This window comes from Curcuma longa, unplaced genomic scaffold, assembly GCF_044706935.1.
Source record: "Curcuma longa cultivar G26 ecotype Majalengka, Jawa Barat unplaced genomic scaffold, ITB_CL_G26_1.1 contig_17639, whole genome shotgun sequence".
NCBI classification, from domain to species: domain Eukaryota; kingdom Viridiplantae; phylum Streptophyta; class Magnoliopsida; order Zingiberales; family Zingiberaceae; genus Curcuma; species Curcuma longa.
In genome coordinates, this window is record NW_027430634.1 from 1 (window position 1) to 19,240 (window position 19,240).

At 48.9% G+C, this 19,240-nt stretch overlaps 2 protein-coding genes across 2 annotated transcripts; one reads left to right on the forward strand and one right to left on the reverse strand.

The window, feature by feature from the left end:
* Positions 1-11,506: 11,506 nt before the first annotated feature.
* On the forward strand, positions 11,507-15,164 carry LOC141816655 (uncharacterized). The gene is made up of 3 exons (XM_074704397.1): positions 11,507-11,748; positions 12,014-12,571; positions 14,454-15,164. Exons 2-3 carry the CDS (start codon positions 12,124-12,126, stop codon positions 14,492-14,494), a joined length of 489 nt encoding a protein of 162 aa, XP_074560498.1. The 5' UTR covers positions 11,507-11,748; positions 12,014-12,123; the 3' UTR covers positions 14,495-15,164.
* A 2,010-nt stretch (positions 15,165-17,174) lies between these two features.
* Positions 17,175-19,049, reverse strand: LOC141816656 (homeobox-leucine zipper protein HOX16-like). Its single transcript, XM_074704398.1, has 2 exons — positions 18,794-19,049; positions 17,175-17,753 (listed from the first exon to the last, which is right to left on the reverse strand). Exons 1-2 carry the CDS (start codon positions 19,025-19,027, stop codon positions 17,343-17,345), a joined length of 645 nt encoding a protein of 214 aa, XP_074560499.1. The 5' UTR covers positions 19,028-19,049; the 3' UTR covers positions 17,175-17,342.
* Between the last annotated feature and the right edge of the window lie 191 nt (positions 19,050-19,240).

Sequence of the window (19,240 nt, forward strand, 5' to 3'; positions counted from 1 at the left end):
GGTCCGGACCCGACTGAGAGACGTGGCCGAGTCGAGTCAACCATCCGGGGATAGTCGACAGAAGCACTAGGACCCGGATCCGGGTTCCCAGGTAACCGCCCCGAAAGTCTCCGCCCAAGCCCGACAGCATGGTGGGCCCACCGAGGAGAAGAATAATATCACCGGGCCGACTCCCAGATAATCCGAGTGGGTGGCACACCCGACTCACCGATTCCCGGATAGCCCGACTCCGTAGCACCCCTGACTGGGCAGCATCTCCGATTCGACCCAGGGAGTCGGGGCCGAGTCGTACACCCTACCACTGACCACTCCATTCCTTGTCCTAGGACCGCTCCAACGGACAAGCATGCCACGAGGTATGGCGACGCGCCGCCGGACGTACACCTCTGACAACGGTGTGCCCCCAACATTAAAGGCACCACTCCTCTCCCGTACAGAAAGTACCCGCACAGTGAGGTTCACCTTGCTGTGCTCAGGGTACGGATCTCCTCTTCCTTATATAAGGCGACCCCCTGTGAAGGGGCGAGGTATGTTCTGGTCACTGGCTTACTACTTCTACTCTCATTTCACTCTCCTGCTGTCGCTGACTTAAGCATCGGAGTGGTCTCGCCGGTCCCGCCGGCCAGCCATCTCACGGTGTCTGTGATTGCAGGTCTCCGGCGATCAGAAGCTAGTTTCAACCATTTTCCCGCATATTGCATCTGAGGAAGTGACGTGTGCGCCCAGCGGAGTTCTTGACGGGAACATATTTTGGCGCCGTCTGTGGGAACACGACAAGTCCCGAATCAAGACATAGTCATGGGTGAACAGTCGCAGCCTCAGCTCATTACCATCACACAAGAAGAACTGGATCGAAGGATAGCGACGGCGGTCCTCGCCGTCACTCGAAGTCAACACGAAGGCGGTGCTCAGACTTCCCGAGTGCCCACTCGGATTGAGGAGCTCCCTCCAGCTGCTACTAGACAGCCGCGAAATCCGCCCGAAGGCCCGAGAGCTCCCGCCCGGAGGCCCCAAGGGGAAGATGACGAATACGAGGCTTCTGTGGAATCGGCGGCAGAGCAGACACCGAGCAGAGACCCTATCCGGGGGAAAGGGCTGGAGACGGGCGAGGGGAGAAGTCTAGAGAGCTCGCCCTTCACCCGCCGAATCCTAGACGAAGAAGTGCCTCGTCAGTTCCGGATGCCGCAGTTTCCCGAATACACTGGGAACACCGACCCGGAAGACCATTTGGGCCGGTTCGAGAACGCCGCCCTGCTGCACCGATACACGGATGCCATCAAGTGTCGGGTCTTCTTGACCACCTTGGCCGGATCCGCACTGAGGTGGTTCAATCGGCTGCCACAATCCTCCATCCGGTCCTTCGCCGACTTCAAAGGCGCTTTCTTGCGGCACTTTGCCACCAGCAAAACGTACCGCAAGACTATCATGGACCTCTTCGCCACCAAGCAAAAGACCCGGGAGTCTCTGAAGGAGTTTGTCCACCGCTTCAACCAAGTCGCGCAAGAGGTGCCAGCCGCCTCCTCAGACGTCCTGGTAAACGCCTTTTCCCAGGGCTTGACCGAAGGTGACTTCTTCCGGTCAATAATTAAAAGACCTCCCGAGAACTTCGATGTACTGCTCAGCCGGGCCGACAAGTACATCCACGTGGAGGAAGCCCAAGCCGCCCGGCGCCGAGAGGCCGAACCCGGCCATGGCAGTGCTTCTCATCGAAATGCTCCATCGGCTTCCCGAGCCGAGAGAAAGTCGGCTCCTCAGCTGTTACATAGGCCTGACTTGGACCGAACTTCGACGCCGACTAAGCATCACCAGCGAACCATTCATGAGGTGGCTAATCAGCCCAGCCCCCCTGCCGGCACCTCTAGATGGGCGCCTAAGTTCTGCGCCTACCATCAATCGAAAAGCCATGACACCAATGAATGCCACCAGTACGCCCGAGAGCTGCGCCTGGCCGCCGACCAGTGGACGCAGAGGTCTCCCAACCCGAGACAAGGAAGACCCGTCGCTGGGCGAGCTGGTTCCAGACCACGACCTCCTTCCCCTCGGCCCACGCACCACCGAGACCGATCGCCGAGGCGGGGGGAACAGGCTCCCAGAGGAGAAGCTCCCCGAGAGCCGAGGCCCCACCACCGTGAAGACTCTCCCGCCCACAACCAGAATAATGCCGCCCGAGGAAACATTCTCATGATCACCGGAGGAGCAACTGATGGCGACTCCCACCGAGCCCGGAAAGCCCACAGCCGACAGCTGGAAGTCTGTGGTGTCGGTAAAGGACCCCGAGAAGAAGGGCCAATCATCGGATTCGGTCCTCAAGATTTAGATGGCGTAGAGACGCCGCACGACGATGCCTTGGTCGTGCATGCCACCATCGCCAACTATAACGTCGCCCGAGTCTTCGTCGACACAGGCAGCTCGGTAAATATCATTTTCATGAAAGCTTTTGCGCAGATGCAGATCGACAAGGCCGACCTGCTGCCGATGACCACTTCCCTGTTCGGGTTCACGGGGAACGAAGTGCGGCCACTCGGACAGATCACCCTCGCTATCTCTCTGGGAGAAGAACCATTGAAGAGGACTCGGCGCGTTCCGTTCACCATAGTAGACGCGCCGTCAGTCTACAACGTTATCTTGGGAAGGCCAACTCTCAGCGCCTTCTCGGCGGTGGTCTCCACATATCATCAGAAGATGAAGTTCCCGGTGGGTGATCAAGTCGGGGAAGCCCGAGGAGATCAGCTGGCCTCCCGGAAGTGCTATGTGGACATGGTCCGGACGGAAGCCAGGAAGAATCGCAAGGTGCAAGACAGCGGAATTCATTCGGTGCAAGAGGCCCCCTCCATGACCAACCTCGAAGAGAAGGAAACTCTGCAAGTCTGCCCCGACCGCGCCGACACGGTGGTCCAGATAGCTGCCGATTTGCCGCCCGAACTGAAGGAGAGTCTCGGGGCTTGCCTTCTTCGGAATCAAGATGTCTTCGCCTGGAGTACTGAAGATCTCACGGGCGTCCCTCCCTCCATCGCGGTTCACCGACTCAACGTCCTGCCCGACAGTCGGCCCGTGAAGCAGAAGAGGAGGCACTTCGGGCCCGAGCAGAACCGAGTCATCCGGGAAGAGGTGCAAAAGCTCCTGAAGGCGGGACACATCAAGGAAGTGCACTTCCCGACCTGGTTGTCCAACGTGGTGCTCGTCCCGAAGCCTAACAACAAATGGCGGGTGTGCGTCGACTTCCGGGATCTCAACAAGGCGTGCCCAAAAGACTGCTACCCCCTGCCCCGCATAGACCAGTTAGTGGATTCCACGGCAGGGTTCGAATACATATGTATGTTGGATGCCTATCAAGGCTACCACCAAATTCCACTTGATGTAACCGACCAGGACAAAGTTAGCTTTATAACAGCCGACGGCACTTTCTGCTACACTGTTATGCCATTCGGGTTAAAGAATGCAGGGGCCACTTACCAACGCCTGATGGATCGGGTATTCCAAAAACAACAAGGAAGAAACATTGAAGTCTACGTCGACGACATCCTAATCAAGTCGGCTCGGGCAGATTCTCTTATAGCTGACATCGAGGAAACTTGCAGCACCTTGAGGCAATTCGGGCTCAAACTGAACCCGGCTAAGTGTCTCTTCGGTGTTCGAGCCGGGAAGTTTCTCGGTTACATAGTCACCGAGAAAGGAATTGAAGCCAATCCGGAAAAATTACAAGCCTTAGCTCAGATGGCCCCTCCCCGAAACCTAAGAGAAGCTCAGAAGCTGGTCGGGCGAATCATGGCTTTGTCTCGGTTCATCTCTCACTCGGCGGGGCGAAGTCTACCCTTTTTCAAGGTTCTCCGAAAGGCTCAGAAGTTTCAGTGGAACGCCGACTGCGACCGGGCCCTGGAAGAATTGAAGGCTTATTTAACCCAGCTTCCCCGACTAGCAAAGGCGCTCCCGGGCGAACCGCTACTGATGTACCTTTCTACCACCGAGGCGGCAGTCAGCTCGGTGCTAGTAAAGGAGGAAGAGCAGGGCCAGCAACCGGTATATTTCTTCAGTCGGCTGTTGAAGGACGCCGAGACCCGATACACCAGCTTGGAAAAGCTGGCCTGGACGGTAGTCTTGTCGACTCGGCGGCTTCGACCTTACTTCCTTTCTCACCCGGTGACGGTCTTGACCAACAGCAACTTGGGGAGAGTGCTTACTCAGCCCGAGTTCTCGGGACGCCTGGCGAAATGGACCATGGAGCTCAGCCAATACGACATTCGCTACCAGCCTCGCGTGGCCATCAAAGCGCAGGCGTTGGCGGATTTCCTAGCGGAAGCACACCAAGGCGAAGCCGACGAAGAATGGAAAGCATATGTCGACGGTGCGGCCAACAAGCAAGGAAGTGGAGTCGGAGTGGTCTTGGTCTCTCCACAAGGTGAGGAAATACGGCTGGCTGTAAGGTTGGGTTTCAGGGCCTCAAACAACGAGGCCGAGTACGAGGCAGTTCTCACGGGTTTGCGGGCAGCCAAAAGAGTTGGAGCTTCCCGAGTGCAGCTCCTCTCGGACTCCCAGCTGGTGTCCCAGCAAGTCGAGGGGAACTACGAGATCAAGAATGAGCGGCTCCGTCGCTACGCGGAGGTCTTTGCAAAGTTGAAGATGGAGTTCAAGGAGGTCACTCTCAGCAAGATCCCCCGAGGCGAGAACAGCAAGGCTGACGAGCTAGCCAAGTTGGCGAGCTCAGTCACCGAATGGACGGAAGAGAAGCCGATCACGCAAGTGGCTTGGATAGCTCAGATAGATCAACCTCCCAGAACGACCGAGCCGGACGACTGGAGGAAGCCGATACTCACTTTCCTCCAAACCGGTGAAGTACCTGGCGATCCCGAGCAAGCCCGCCTCCTCAAAAGACGCGCCACCCGATTCACGCTGATAGGAGAGCAATTGTACCGCCGATCCTTCTCTCGGCCATTACTCAAGTGTCTCGGTCCCGAAGACGCCGAGTATGTATTGAAGGAGGCCCACCAGGGATGTTGCGGTAATCATGCGGGAGGACGATCCCTGGCCCGGAAGGTCCTCCTAGCCGGGTACTTTTGGCCGACTCTCCAGGCGGACGCGGCGAAATTGGTGTCCACTTGCCTCCACTGCCAAAAGTACCAGCCGTTCCAGAGACAACCAACGCAGCAATTGAAGACGGCCACCACTTCGTGCCCATTCGACCAATGGGGGATGGATATAGTCGGGCCCTTCCCGATCGGACCTCAACGGAAGAAGTTCTTGTTAGTGGCAGTCGACTACTTCTCGAAGTGGGTGGAAGCTGAAGCCTTGGCCCGAATCACTGAGGAAGCGGTGCTCAAATTCCTATGGAAGAACATCGTGTGCCGATACGGCATCCCGCAGCGGCTCGTCTCAGACAACGGGCGGCAGTTTCAAGGCAGAAAGATCCAGGAATGGTGCAAAGGACTCGGCATCCAGCAAGCCTTCACTTCGGTGGCTTATCCGCAAAGCAACGGCCAGACCGAAGTCGTCAATCGGGAAATAGTGCGAGGGCTGAAGACTAAGCTGGACCACGAAGGCGGCAGTTGGGTGGAGGAGCTACCTTGCGTCCTCTGGGCGTACCGCACCACTCCGAAAGAAAGCACTGGGCTTACCCCGTTCCACTTGGTATATGGGGGGGAAGCCGTAGTGCCCATGGAGGTAGGAGTCGAGTCGGACCGTCGACAGCACTATGGCGCCGACAACGACGGCAAGCGACTCATGGAGCTGGATCTCATATCCGAGACCCGGGACCAAGCAGCCGCTCGGTTGACCGCTTACCGACAGCGCATGTGCAGTACTTACAATCGGCGAGTCATCCCTCGAGCCTTTCAAGTGGGAGACTTAGTTTGGAAGAAGGTCAAGCCTGTCGGAGAAGTCGTCGGCAAACTAGAACCCCCCTGGGAAGGCCCCTATCGGGTAGTCAAGAAGACCAGCTCAGGCGCGTACTACCTAGCGGACTCGGCCGGGAAAGAGTTGGTGCGACCTTGGAGCTCCACTCACCTTCAACCTTACCGGACTTAGCCACTAAAGCGGAAGTTTTTCCTTCTCATGATCACCTGTAGCCTTGGCTGTAATCAGAAGCTGATAATGAAATGACTTTTTCAGGCGTCACTCAACTTGTCAAGGTTCCAAACTCTCCCGACTCGGACATAGTCGGGATCGAGCATTCAGGTCTCGGACCTGCTCCTTCAGCAATTGCCCTTCTCAGGGTCCAAACTCTCCCGACTCGGACATAGTCGGGATCGAGCATTCAGGTCTCGGACCTGCTCCTTCAGCAATTGCCCTTCTCAGGGTCCAAACTCTCCCGACTCGGACATAGTCGGGATCGAGCATTCAGGTCTCGGACCTGCTCCTTCAGCAATTGCCCTTCTCAGGGTCCAAACTCTCCCGACTCGGACATAGTCGGGATCGAGCATTCAGGTCTCGGACCTGCTCCTTCAGCAATTGCCCTTCTCAGGGTCCAAACTCTCCCGACTCGGACATAGTCGGGATCGAGCAATCAGGTCTCGGACCTGCTCCTTCAGCAATTGCCCTTCTCAGGGTCCAAACTCTCCCGACTCGGACATAGTCGGGATCGAGCATTCAGGTCTCGGACCTGCTCCTTCAGCAATTGCCCTTCTAAGGGTTCAAACTCTCCCGACTCGGACATAGTCTGGACCTCGGACCTGTTTCTCGACTCAGAGGCATTCGGGATTGACTTAGTACCTCAAAAATGTCAAATTCAAAATTCAACACGAATACTCAGCAGAGGACAATGCAGAAGAGACTTTCATTCAACTTCCAAAGGAAAGAGAAATACAAAAAGAGAAGTACAAAAAGCCTGGAAAGGAGAGGTGCAAAAAGCCCCGAGTGGGAAGTACATAGCCTAGCGGCCCCTTCTATCTTCTTCCGGCAGCGCCGCCCATACTTTCTCGATGTCGAGGAACTCCAGCGAGGTCCCTTCCGGGAACAGGCCCGCCTCGTGCACCTGATTCAGCGCCCCGTCGAAGCCGTACTCTAACATCCGGGCCGTCTTCTCCTGATATTGGTCAAAGTATTCCCGAGACGACAGCCAGGCCTCTTGAGCTGCCTTTACCCGCTCGGGCTCCTTCTCCTTGTAAGCGGCGAACTCGTCCTCTACCGCTTTCTTCTCCGCGGCCAAGTCCTCCGCCCGCTTCTTCCAGGTGGCCGACTCCTCGAGCGCCCGAGACAGCTCCTTGCCCCTTTGAATCAGTTGCTCTCGGGTCAGCCTCAGATCCTCTTGCTCTTTAGCCCGAGCCGAGGCAGTCTCCTGCTCAAAGGCCTCTGCCTTCTCCTGAGCCTTCAGCAATTCGGCTCGGTATTGGGCGGCCTCTTCCGCGCTCTTGGTCGCAGCTGCCTTCGCCTCAGTCAGCGCCTGCTCGCGAGCGACACCCTGATCCTTTACGGCTTGCAACTGCTGGTCAATCGCTTTGACTTGGCTGTTCAGATAGAGGAATCGGGTGTGCATCTCCATGTGTTCAACCCATATCTGCATAAGACAGTCGGCTAGTGACAACGGGGTACGAGAAAACGACAGTCTAAGGAAAAGAAGAGACACTCACCCGCAAAATGTGGAAATTCCCGCGATAGCTCAACTCGGAGGTATTTATCCCCCGGAAGGAGTCGCTGTTCCGGATCGCACGGACCCGGGTCATCAGATCCCGCACCTCCGCCGGGTTAAAGGGCTCGTCGGCGGCCACCCGGGTCAGCGGCAGAGTGTAGAAGTCGGCTCCGGCCGTCGACGGGCGCCCGAGTCCCGAGCCAGCCGACCCCGAGCTGGTCGGCATTGCCGCTCTCGAGGAAGATCCTCCGGTCGGGGGTAGCACTCCCCCAGTTGCCTCCTCACCTTGGGGAGCCGTGGTCATCCCGGCCGCTTCGGCAGACAGAGCCGGGTCGGACAGCGTCGGCATCGCTCCCGCAGAAGTGGTTGGCGCCACGACTGCGTCCGACTCCACGACCATCGTCTCAATCGGAGTCGGCGGTACCAGGGAGGTGGTCTCCTGGCCTCGGTCGGGCACACTCGCGCCAGCATCACTGGAGGCGGGGAGATGCCCCTTGGACGCCTTGGACTTTCTGAGCCGTTTCTCCTCGCGGCGGATTGGACTAGATTTCTTCGACCGTTTCCCTTCGCGGTCGGACGAGCTGGAGCGATGATGCTTCTTCTTGGAGTGGGAAGAGGAGGACTTCTTTGATCGACCTTCCCCCTCCGCCGTCTCCCTCCCCTTGCTGGCCGAAGGAGGCACGGCCCTCGGCTCCGCAGGCACGGGCACCTCTTCCCGAGTGTCGGACTCGGGTCCAGCGGGTACGGGAAGATGACCCTCCCCTTCAGGTCTCACCGTCGCCAGCGGCTCCACCAACTCGGGCTCGGGAGCAGCAGAAGTCCCGGCTGGCTCCGCAGCAGTCGGCCTCTTGGGGGTGACCAACGCCTCCAAGTGCGCCCGAGTCCATTTCAGGCACTTGTTCGTTGAAGCATCCATCCAAATGTCGTCTGCCAAAGAAGAAAAGGAAACTAAGTTAGTCATTACAGAAGTCCGAGTAAATAAATAACTTACCGAGTTCTGTCGAGAGCTCGGCAGCGACAGGACTCAGGCCGGCCCGGAAGAGAAGCCCTTCCTCCCCGACTAGCTTGGTAACATCAAATTGAAGGCCCTTCAGCACCTCATAGGCGTCTTGGTAGACCTTGTTCTTCTTGTACGGCTTCAAGACGGGCAAGGCCGAGAGCTCGTCCTGCCATTCAGTCGGGAATTCGAACGGACTCGGGGGGGAGATGTAGAAGAATTGGGGGTGCCACCCCTTGTTGGAAGAAGGATACCCGATCAGGAAAGGGAGGCCTGGTCTCGAGTTGAAGAAGAAGACGCCCTCTTTCTTCATCTTCTTCGGATAAAAGAAAAAGTGGAATACTGCGGGGTCTAAGGGGATTCGGTACATGCGGAAGACTAAGACGACTCCACAAAGGAGTCGGAAAGAATTCGGGGCAAGTTGGTTCAGTGGAAGCTGGAAGTACTCGGCCACTTCTTGAAAAAAGGCAGGAATCGGGAATCGAAGTCCCCCCTCTAGCTGACCATAGAAGAAGGTGGCGTACCCGGGTGGGGGAGTGTGGAGACGATGGTGGGGCTCGGGAACCTCTATCCTATACTCACTCGGGATTTCGTACTTCAGACGCATCTTCGAGCGGGTTCTCTCGGTAAACTTGGTGACTTCGGACTCGTACCAAGGACCGGTGGGCGGAACACCCTCAGGCGGTGTCTCCGTCGACGGAACACTCGCGGACGGTGCGTCCATTGACGGCACAGACCCCTCAGAAGCCATGGATACCAGAAAGGACCTAGGACGACGCTGCTAAGGAAGGAAAAAGGGACTCAGCGAGAGAAGAAAGCTTACTTGAGGCAGTAAAGGAAGCGGCAGCGAGAAGAAAACCAGAGAGAACGCAGAGAAGGAGATGAAGACGGCGAGGAAAGGCGCTGTGCGCCAATCCCTCCCCTACTTATACCAAACCCTGGCGAAGCTCAGCCGTCCGATCAGACAGTCGAAAAAAGGCGGGATCTCCTGGCGGCCGTCCGATGACGCAGGTTTCCGAGGCGTGATACGGCGCAATTATGGCGATGATTCGGCTGTCCCATCGGACACCCCGCCGCAGTAAAGCACCCCATGCCGATCACGTGCGCCGACCGAGTCATCCAATGTCCACCCGACACGTGGCAGCCCTTCACTGGCAGTTTGGCGCAGGAATATCAAACGGCGTAACTCGACTCGGACTCGGTCTAGTCAGTCGAACACACGTCTCCTTCGACTAGACTAGCGGGAAGGCTGGTGTTACGGTCGTAAGGATATAGGTCCGGACCCGACTGAGAGACGTGGCCGAGTCGAGTCAACCATCCGGGGATAGTCGGCAGAAGCACTAGGACCCGGATCCGGGTTCCCAGGTAACCGCCCCGAGAGTCTCCGCCCAAGCCCGACAGCATGGTGGGCCCACCGAGGAGAAGAATAATATCACCGGGCCGACTCCCAGATAATCCGAGTGGGTGGCACACCCGACTCACCGATTCCCGGATAGCCCGACTCCGTAGCACCCCTGACTGGGCAGCATCTCCGATTCGACCCAGGGAGTCGGGGCCGAGTCGTACGCCCTACCACTGACCACTCCATTCCTTGTCCTAGGACCGCTCCAACGGACAAGCATGCCACGAGGTATGGCGACGCGCCGCCGGACGTACACCTCTGACAACGGTGTGCCCCCAACATTAAAGGCACCACTCCTCTCCCGTACAGAAAGTACCCGCACAGTGAGGTTCACCTTGCTGTGCTCAGGGTACGGATCTCCTCTTCCTTATATAAGGCGACCCCCTGTGAAGGGGCGAGGTATGTTCTGGTCACTGGCTTACTACTTCTACTCTCATTTTACTCTCCTGCTGTCGCTGACTTAAGCATCGGAGTGGTCTCGCCGGTCCCGCCGGCCAGCCATCTCACGGTGTCTGTGATTGCAGGTCTCCGGCGATCAGAAGCTAGTTTCAACCATTTTCCCGCATAGTGCATCTGAGGAAGTGACGTGTGCGCCCAGCGGAGTTCTTGACGGGAACAGCTTATTGGTCCATCTATTTGGGGCAGTAATTCTTAGGACCATGAGGTCGCATGAAGAATTAAGAGTTAGATATGAATCCAAATAGAAAGCTGATGTACCTCAAGCTTCAGAATTGCTTCTCAGAGGGAAAGAGAAAATCTCCTGCTCAGGGGAAAACTCCACTGGGCCAATATCCATGGCGTACCCGGAGACAGGCAGTCTGCAATGCGATTCCGTAGCACTTCTTGAGCGACGGAGCAATGTGGAACCTAGGAATCAAGGCGGAAACTCCTGTGGTGGTTGGCTCCCATCTCTAGCTTTATGGGTTTCCTTTGCAAATGTAAAAGGAAGAAAAATTCTACTTTGCTTTAATCTTTCAAAAGGTCAAGAAGTGAAGGAATTGAACTCGAATACGTTGGAATCTTTACGTCTGTTTGTTCTCGTCAATAAACAAAGGAAACCTTCTCCAGTGTTTTCAATATCGAGATTATGAATTATGAATGAAGTGCTAATCTACGTTACGTTGGTTTTGGATTAGGCATGAGTCACGATTGGCACGTGGCAGTTGCTTGCAGAGAAAAAATTCGGCAATGATTGGACTGGGAACAGCTGGCCGTCCGTTTACACCACCCCGTGGGACCCACTGGAACTTGTGTCTCCTGTTGAATGATGTTGGATCCACCGTCAATCCTCAAATCGGACGGTTGGCGAATCGTCATCGCATAGGAGCTTGTATGCGCCACGCTTCCTGGAGAGCCGATTCACCCGGGAGGGTCTCGCGATCGCCGCAAGACGCGTGGCCGACCTGGAGACCGTCAGGATAATTGGCTAGTAGATCTGGCTCGTCGATCGCGTGTTGTGGATCTTGAAGCTTCGGTCGGACGCTCAGAGCGCTATAAACTCGGGGACGAAGACGGCTGCGATGACTATTCGCCGCTTGTTTCCGCCGTACCTCTCTCTCTCTCTATCTCTCCTACGCCTCCAATCTCATCTGCCGATGGCCTGAGGACCGCCGGACGCGTGCAAGGCGTCAGCTGTGGAACTCTCGTTCAATTTTAGAATCTAAATCATCAGGCAAAAGATTTTATTTTTTCCTTTTAAGAAAACAGATGGATTTCTCATCCTTGACGCTTCTCTTGCGAATTTGTGGGAGTTCAGGGTGGAAGATATTCAATTTCGTGTTGCTTCTCCAAGTTATTTGATTTCTTGGACTTTGCTGAAAGGCTTATTGTGATTCACAAGTATATTTCTTCTGATTGGTATTGTTTTGTGGCCTTCATTACTTTGGAGTGATGATTGTGATTGCTCTCGTCGGGGGAGTTCGAATGAAAGCTAATATTTTTCGTTTATTATTTGCTGAGCATACGATTGACTTTGCTAGAAAGGACGAGTTTAATTCTGTTTTAGGAAAGTTATTATTTGGGCAGTGGATTTGATAGTTTGAAGTTCTTTCGGCAGATTCGTGGGATATTCTTATCTCAGTCATTTCTTAGTGTGAGATCGTTTTGAGAATAAGATTAGTGGTGTGATCCCAGAAGTCAGTGTTTTCTCTCCGGAGGATAAATACTATGGCTTTCCCACGTTTCTCTATCTGGATTTGGGGCAGGAAGGATCATGAATCCGCCAATTCGACAGTCATACCTCCTGATTTCCCTTCAGGATTCAAGGAAACGGATTACTCGAAGTTTCTGCCTGCTAATGGACACAGGACAAGGTCAAACTGGAGAAGAAATAAGAAAAACTTGCAAAACCGCAAAGAAAGGCGGATAGACAAGGAATACGACATCGTTCTCGTGTCCTCAGATGGTGGATGCATGTCAGGGTCGGAGTCTGATGATTCTGATTGGTCTATTGGGTGGTCTGAACCTCATGGCCCTGAATTTGTGAGCGATTCAGAAGCAGAGAACAGTTTCGCAGTTTTGGTGCGGTGTTATGGTCGTGGACGCAATGAGCAGGCAAAAAACTCCAGAACTCATGTCCTAGGAGCAGTCAGTCATATGGATGATGATCTATCAGGTAAGAAAAATTAGTTTTTGTCTTCTTTGGTATATATGTCTCTTTTGTATATGTAGCTTAAAGTAGTCTGCAGGTTTGAGATTCAACCTCCTTGCATCCATGTGTTTCATCTACTCACCAAAGTTTGATTTTACCTTTTTGCCACATTATGACTGATTGTTTCAATTTTCCTTTGTACCACATTATGTTCGCCATTTTATTCTACTTTCCCTAATTATGTTAATTCTGAAAGCCAAACATGCAGCTGTTGGTATATCTTTAGTTACAGCTTGATATAATATGGCAAGAAGCAGAGGATATCTTTTTTTTCTTTTGTTGAAAGGACTGCCATAAGGGCTTTATTAAATAAGCAAAAAATTACATCGCATTCCATCAGGAAGACTGCCAGAGAAATATAGTATGTCATGAAAAACACTAAGCCGCATATTGAAATGCATATGAGCATAATTCTTCCTCAGGGCTTTCTTTTGCTAGAACATCAACTATGTAATTCCCTTCCATGCTTTAATGAGCTTTATGCACCTGTTAGTCCCCGCCAAAATTTTAGACAGCCGCTCCCCTGAGTTTTTGTAGGCTTCTGATGGCTCTAGGTTGCCATTTAATATCTCGCTGGCCATGAAATTGTCTGTTTCTACTTGGGTCTTTCCAACTCCTTCCCAGGATAAATTCATGCTTTTAATTGCATGAAGCTCAGTTTCCAGGATGAAAGTGGGACTGACACTATGCATGATAAATCACTTGACTCTTTGTTGGAGCTATACCTACCAAATTACTCTCTGATAATTGTATTTGTTTCGTTTCATTTTTTCTTGTAATCTCACATATCCATTTCAGAGACTTTTTTTTGGTATCTCTTGTTTCTTAACCATCTAATGTTGTAACTCATTAAGATGTCAGCTCGTTCCCTACGTGGTTTTATAAGATTTTTCTTTTAGCTCGAGGAATGTAAGTGTACTTTGTATGCAATTGTGATTGTTGCATATGTACCTTGACTATAAGATGACTATTTTCAACTCTATCACCATATAGTTTAGCATGCTCATTTTTATCTTCTTATGTTTTGATATGTATTATTGCACTCTTGAAAATGTCATTGTTTGGTTCACTTGCATAACTCTCCTAGCTTACTAGTGTTATTGCATGATTTGACCAACCAAAGGCCCCAATTAGGATTGGTTAGGTAGTATTCCTAGGTTTTAGCTTGGTTTTTTCAAATCCCTTGTTGGCTTTAGTTTTCTTGTTGAAGTTGGGGTCTTGAGATTGTTTATATGCTATAAATAACCTTGTGAATTCTCATATTCGTGTTGTAACACCATGCTTTAGTCTTATATGGTAAGTTGTTGCCTGATGAAGAAACTTGATGAGCTTAGATGAGTGAGTGAACTATGAGTAACTTGAACTTAAACATTTCAGATAGTTGTTAGGCTCAACAGTCAATTGTATCATTTAAGCAGTTGAGACACATGTACATGTAGTCTAGACAGTTTAGGAGTATTGGTATTCACACATGAGTTTGACAGAGAGCCAGACTACCCACTTTTACAATGGAGAAAATAGTGGTATTCATAGATCCTCATTTTTGTTACTCTATAGATGTAGAAAATTAAATTTGTTTTCCCTGGTCATTATTCTTTACTTTGCTAGATAAATGTGTGAAGGCGCACTGTAGATATGTACTCAATCTTGGTTGAAGTTTGGTTGGAAACGGGAACAATTCTTTTCTTGTTGCCCAGAGGCAGTTAAATTTTGCTACTCCCACTAGTTATTGAAATTTGCTTCCTGGCAGCAACTTCCTTTCCTTCTTTTGGATGCATACAAGAAAATCTCTTAAATAATATTCCATGCGCTATTTGTTGACCTGCTTTTACTTTTATTGATGCAGATGGCAATAAGCGTATGGAGGAATGGCTTTCTTCTCTTTGAAGCATCTGACTGTAAATACTAATTGACAACTTGGCCTAATGAGGTGTGAGAATAAACTTACAAAAAGCAAAAAAAAGAAAAAATGCATATGACAAAATTTTAATATGAGTAATAGAATTATGAAGCAATGGTGCTGTCTTGGTGAATAAGTTCCCACTGGATAACATTTGTTTGGTGATATCTTGGAAGGAAACTGTTTCTTACAAATTCAAGGAAGGTTATTGAGAAGTTTATTTTGTCTTGAGGCTTTACAACCTTCTGAAGGCCGAAACATTCTCTGGGGTAATGGACAAAGTTTATAATTGTATACTGCAGCTGGATAACATTGTTCCGTGCCATATTGAGAGGGAATGTGATTTTTACAATGGAAAAGGGAATTAGAGAAGTTAATATATGCGTTGTGACCTCGCGAATGTTCAAACTATTTTGTAGGGCATGTTCTTATTATTTCATTATTTTTTTCTGTAAATATCACCTTATTTTTGCCATCGCCTGATGTACATATGCTTGTCAATAACGTGAACACAATGTAAATATGCCACCATCATTAGAGATTTTGTTGTAAATATTATGCTTTAGAAAGGCCAAGTTCCAAAACTACTGTAACTGTACAAACAGGAATTATATTCCTATACAGTGTGCAGATTTATATAAGTGACAAAGAATTGTATCTGGCTGTTGAATTTGTCAGGTCTTCATTAGTGCAAGATTCAATAGCTATGTGCTTGGTTTAGATTGATCAGATAGTTTATCTTGTACTCTTTTGTAAGCAAACATACGTGCTGAACTTGAGGATTACTCAAGGTTTTGACATTTCAACCGAAAGGAAAATTTTCCAGATGGCCTCCATAGATAGTTCCACAGGGGAAAGGAAAGACTAAATGCAGGTTGGTAAGAGATTCCATCACATAATTGTGTGCGGTGGCACCACTAACAATCCTTTGTATTGAGAAGATTTCACCATCACCCTTTGTCCTAGATATGTTCTTATCAATTTTGATTTGTGATATGATTGCTCAATGAAAGGAAAATAACACTTGTTTTGTGCATGATGATTTGTGTCCATGTTTGGTTGGACAAGACTGCTGGTCTAAACACCCTCGTATAATTTATTACATCTCAATCAAGCAGCCTACTATTTCCTCCTAAATATTTATATTCTCTGATTATTGATTAACTAAAGCCATTCCTTTTGTATTGTTTAGCTTTTTCCTATGTATTCCAGTTATGATCATTGTGCTGCAGCATTAAGTTTAATTTTTCAGTATCCACTTCCTGGTCGTTAACCTGCTCAATACTACTTGTAGCTGTATTAAATTTCAAAGAACCTCAGCTTAGGATTGAAGTTGTTTCCATAAAACCATATAGATGAAACCATTCTAATTGTTTCTCTTGACCTAATATTGCAATGCAAATACTATTATAAAATAATGGGCTCATGTGATCTCAGAATGCATATACGGTCAATTGTAGTAAAAGGTGAAGTCTAAGTCGTCAAATATAATAATAAAGGATAGTCCGGTATATGAAATTTTTGTCAATGTGGGATTCCGAACAAAGGTCTATTATGCAGTCTTATGCTATTTTGCAAGAAACTTTTTTCTAAGACGCCGGTGACTTCTAGATCACACAACAGTAATTTTAGTATTGCGCCAAAACTCCCCTTTAATATAACAATAATTAAAAAACCATTAATATGGCTATGATTTCAATCATAAATTATTAGGAAAAATAGTACCTAAACATCACGTAAATTGTGCAGAATCTATCTTTTCTCCCCAACTTGTTAAGTTGTCACTTTATGGAACGAAGCTTTTTTTTTTAATCTTATCTACTCTATTCGTCAGTCGTCACCCTCTTTCAAAGTGATTATGGCAAGAGGTAGAAGGATTAAGCCTAATCCAATTCCAATATATGACTAAGATAGAGATGGCACAATATGCTACTCTCTTTTCGCAGAAAAATGGCTTCAAATTGAATTGTGAATCAGCACGCAACAAGTTATAGATAAACTTTATTCATTTTGAAACTTAAATTTTGCTGTGTAGTTCTATTTAACATCTTTACAACTTCCCTTTCATTTTTTCTCCCTCTCCTCTTTCTATGAAAGGCACACTAGTCACACCACGGAACTGAAATTGCAGTCCGAGATCAATAGGAGAACGATAAGCCAGTTTATTGTGAATCTTTCTCTCATGACGCGATGCGAATAAATTCTAAAACTTGTAGGCCTTATCTGATTTGTTCTTGCCCTTACGTGCGTTGGCTATTCTGAAAGCCATCTGCATCTATCCTTTTCCAGGTTCAATTCCATATATCCAAAGTCTAAATTAATCTAATTCAAAACGATACAATGCAGAACTGACCAACTCTAGTGTGGAGATTATCCAAAATTTTATATAAGAAAATAGACGAGGAGACAAATTAAAAGTGTTCGTTTCTATGACTATTTTTTTGCTGACAAGGCTTATTGCAGTTAGAATTTTCCATATTCTGAACTGAAGTTTGGAAAAAGAAACGGACATGATTCAAGGTGGGATCTGATAACATTATCCTTGAACACGAGATGAAATCCAGGCATGAAAACAAACATTATCCTATTCGTGTAGATATAGGGCTATGTTCATGTTTGACTTGGGACATGGCATATATTGCAAACCAAATTTAATAGGATAGACAATAAACAGAGGAAGTAAATCAGTCTTATGAATTATGATCCCCAAGCAAACTACATTTACGCCTACTACACGTCCAATAACACGATTGACTCGCAAACATAATAAACATACGTGAAGAAGATGAAGCAGCAGCAGGAAGGAACCATGCTTTGGATCATTCAATTTCCAACTTAATTATCAAGGGAGGAGAATGCTTTCATCCACAACCATTGCTCCAGATGGGCTTCCTCCTGCTGCTGCTTCTGATATTCTGAAAAGACACTGCTGGAGTAGTAGTTGCAGCCCTCATCGCTCATGTCGTCCTGATCAGAAAGGATGCCATTGTTACACACTCTGTAGCTCTCCGGGAGAATTAAAGGCTCCCGGCCGTCCGCTACCAAGTGATGAGCATCTACTTTGGCCGCCGCATTTCTGCCGCTTCCCGTGCTCAGCAGGTCGTCCACCTTCTGCTGAATGTTCAGGTTCAGCTTCAGGTCCATTACATTACCACTAGACGCAGCCTGATCATCTGGAATGAGACTAGTGACTCCAGATTTTGCTCCCTGTTCGTTTGCTTGCAGCTTTTGTAGCAATAAATTCACCTGCAAGATTCAACTATTGAGTGGATAAAATCAAAGGTTAGATTATCACAATTAGCAGTTCAAGCTAAAAATCCAGTCGTTTTTCAACAACCAACCGTCCTGTAGCAAGAGGTCAACTCCAGTATGATGTTTCATCCCTCTAATCGAGAGGGTCCAAATTACAGAAGAGTAATTTTTTGAAGAATTAGGATTGCATAGGAATTAATAGTGGAATCAGGATTTGATTTAGCGCAGTATAATGACTGAAGACAAAAGTATAAAAACTAGAAGATCTATTAGACAAAATATAGAATATCACCTTATTATTATCATTATTACTACTGTTCATGATACACAAAATGAAATGGGACAATACAGAGAGTAAATTACGGATTCTCCTCTTTGTGACAATTCATCTTCCTATTCATTCCAAGACTTTTTGATTCAGGTTCAATCAAACATATAAAATTCCTATAAATCTTTTTTTACTTTAAATTTGAATGTGTTTTATTATTACGATAGGTAATTTTTCTTGATTTCGTATTCTGAAGCACGCTCAGTTGGGGCGACTCATCTGAATGGATCATATTGTCATCACCACTTGGGCAGGTTCCTGACCAAGCTGGCCCTACTGGACTTCAGTTCACAATTCAACTGTTTGAATTAATCCAGTTTGATAAACGAACTGAACTTGAGTAGACTTTTAAAATTTTCTAATTGACATGTAGACAAAACGACCAGAGCAGCTGCCCTGTCAATTGAGAAAGTCATAAAACACAGTGGATAAATTGACAAAACAAGTGAAATTTGGTGGCATTATTATGACCAATAGGGATGGAGCCACTCCAAAATGATCTCATATAACAACTAGGAATATGATTAAAAAAAATAAGGCTAATAGTATTTCGTGAATGGTGCGTGGGTAGTGACACTCGGTCTGTTAAATTTTTTAATACGGAGAAGTATTGACAATTTGACATTGTAGCAAGTTACCAAATATCTTGATCAATAAAAAATTTAAATGGGAAATTGAAACTGATATAGAGAGGGAGGAGGTTCACCTGTGAACGCAACCGGTCGTTGTCTTCAACAAGGACATCGTGATCAAGTAGGAGTGCGTCATAGGAGGCCTTGAGACAATCGAAGTCACGCTCCACCTGCTGATTCTTCCACCGGGCTCGGCGGTTCTGGAACCACACCGCCACCTGCCTCGGTGGCAACTGCAATTTCTTAGCCAGTTCGCTCTTGCGCTCCGGCTCTAGTTTGTTTTCCTCCTCGAAGCTCCGCTCCAGCATTTGTATCTGTTTGCCACTTCAAAACTACATCAACTCGATTCATATGTAATCAAATAAAAAAAGAGAGTAAATTTACGTGCAAAATTAAAGTAAAACTAAGGGATTTCCACCTCGTTTATCACTATGTACAAATGTGAAACGCACGAGCGAACGTCCCAATCTCATAAAAAATTTGATTTTTCCGCAAACTTCAACTTGGTTCATCAAATGACT

Excerpts from the sequence above, each read along its gene's own strand:
- LOC141816655 (XM_074704397.1), top strand. The coding sequence starts at position 12,124 with ATGGCTTTCCCACGTTTCTCTATCTGGATTTGGGGCAGGAAGGATCAT. Across the intron at positions 12,572-14,453 it reads TATGGATGATGATCTATCAG|ATGGCAATAAGCGTATGGAG; the intron begins GTAAGAAAAATT and ends TTATTGATGCAG.
- LOC141816656 (XM_074704398.1), bottom strand. The coding sequence starts at position 19,027 with ATGCTGGAGCGGAGCTTCGAGGAGGAAAACAAACTAGAGCCGGAGCGC. Across the intron at positions 17,754-18,793 it reads ACGACCGGTTGCGTTCACAG|GTGAATTTATTGCTACAAAA; the intron begins GTGAACCTCCTC and ends TGAATCTTGCAG.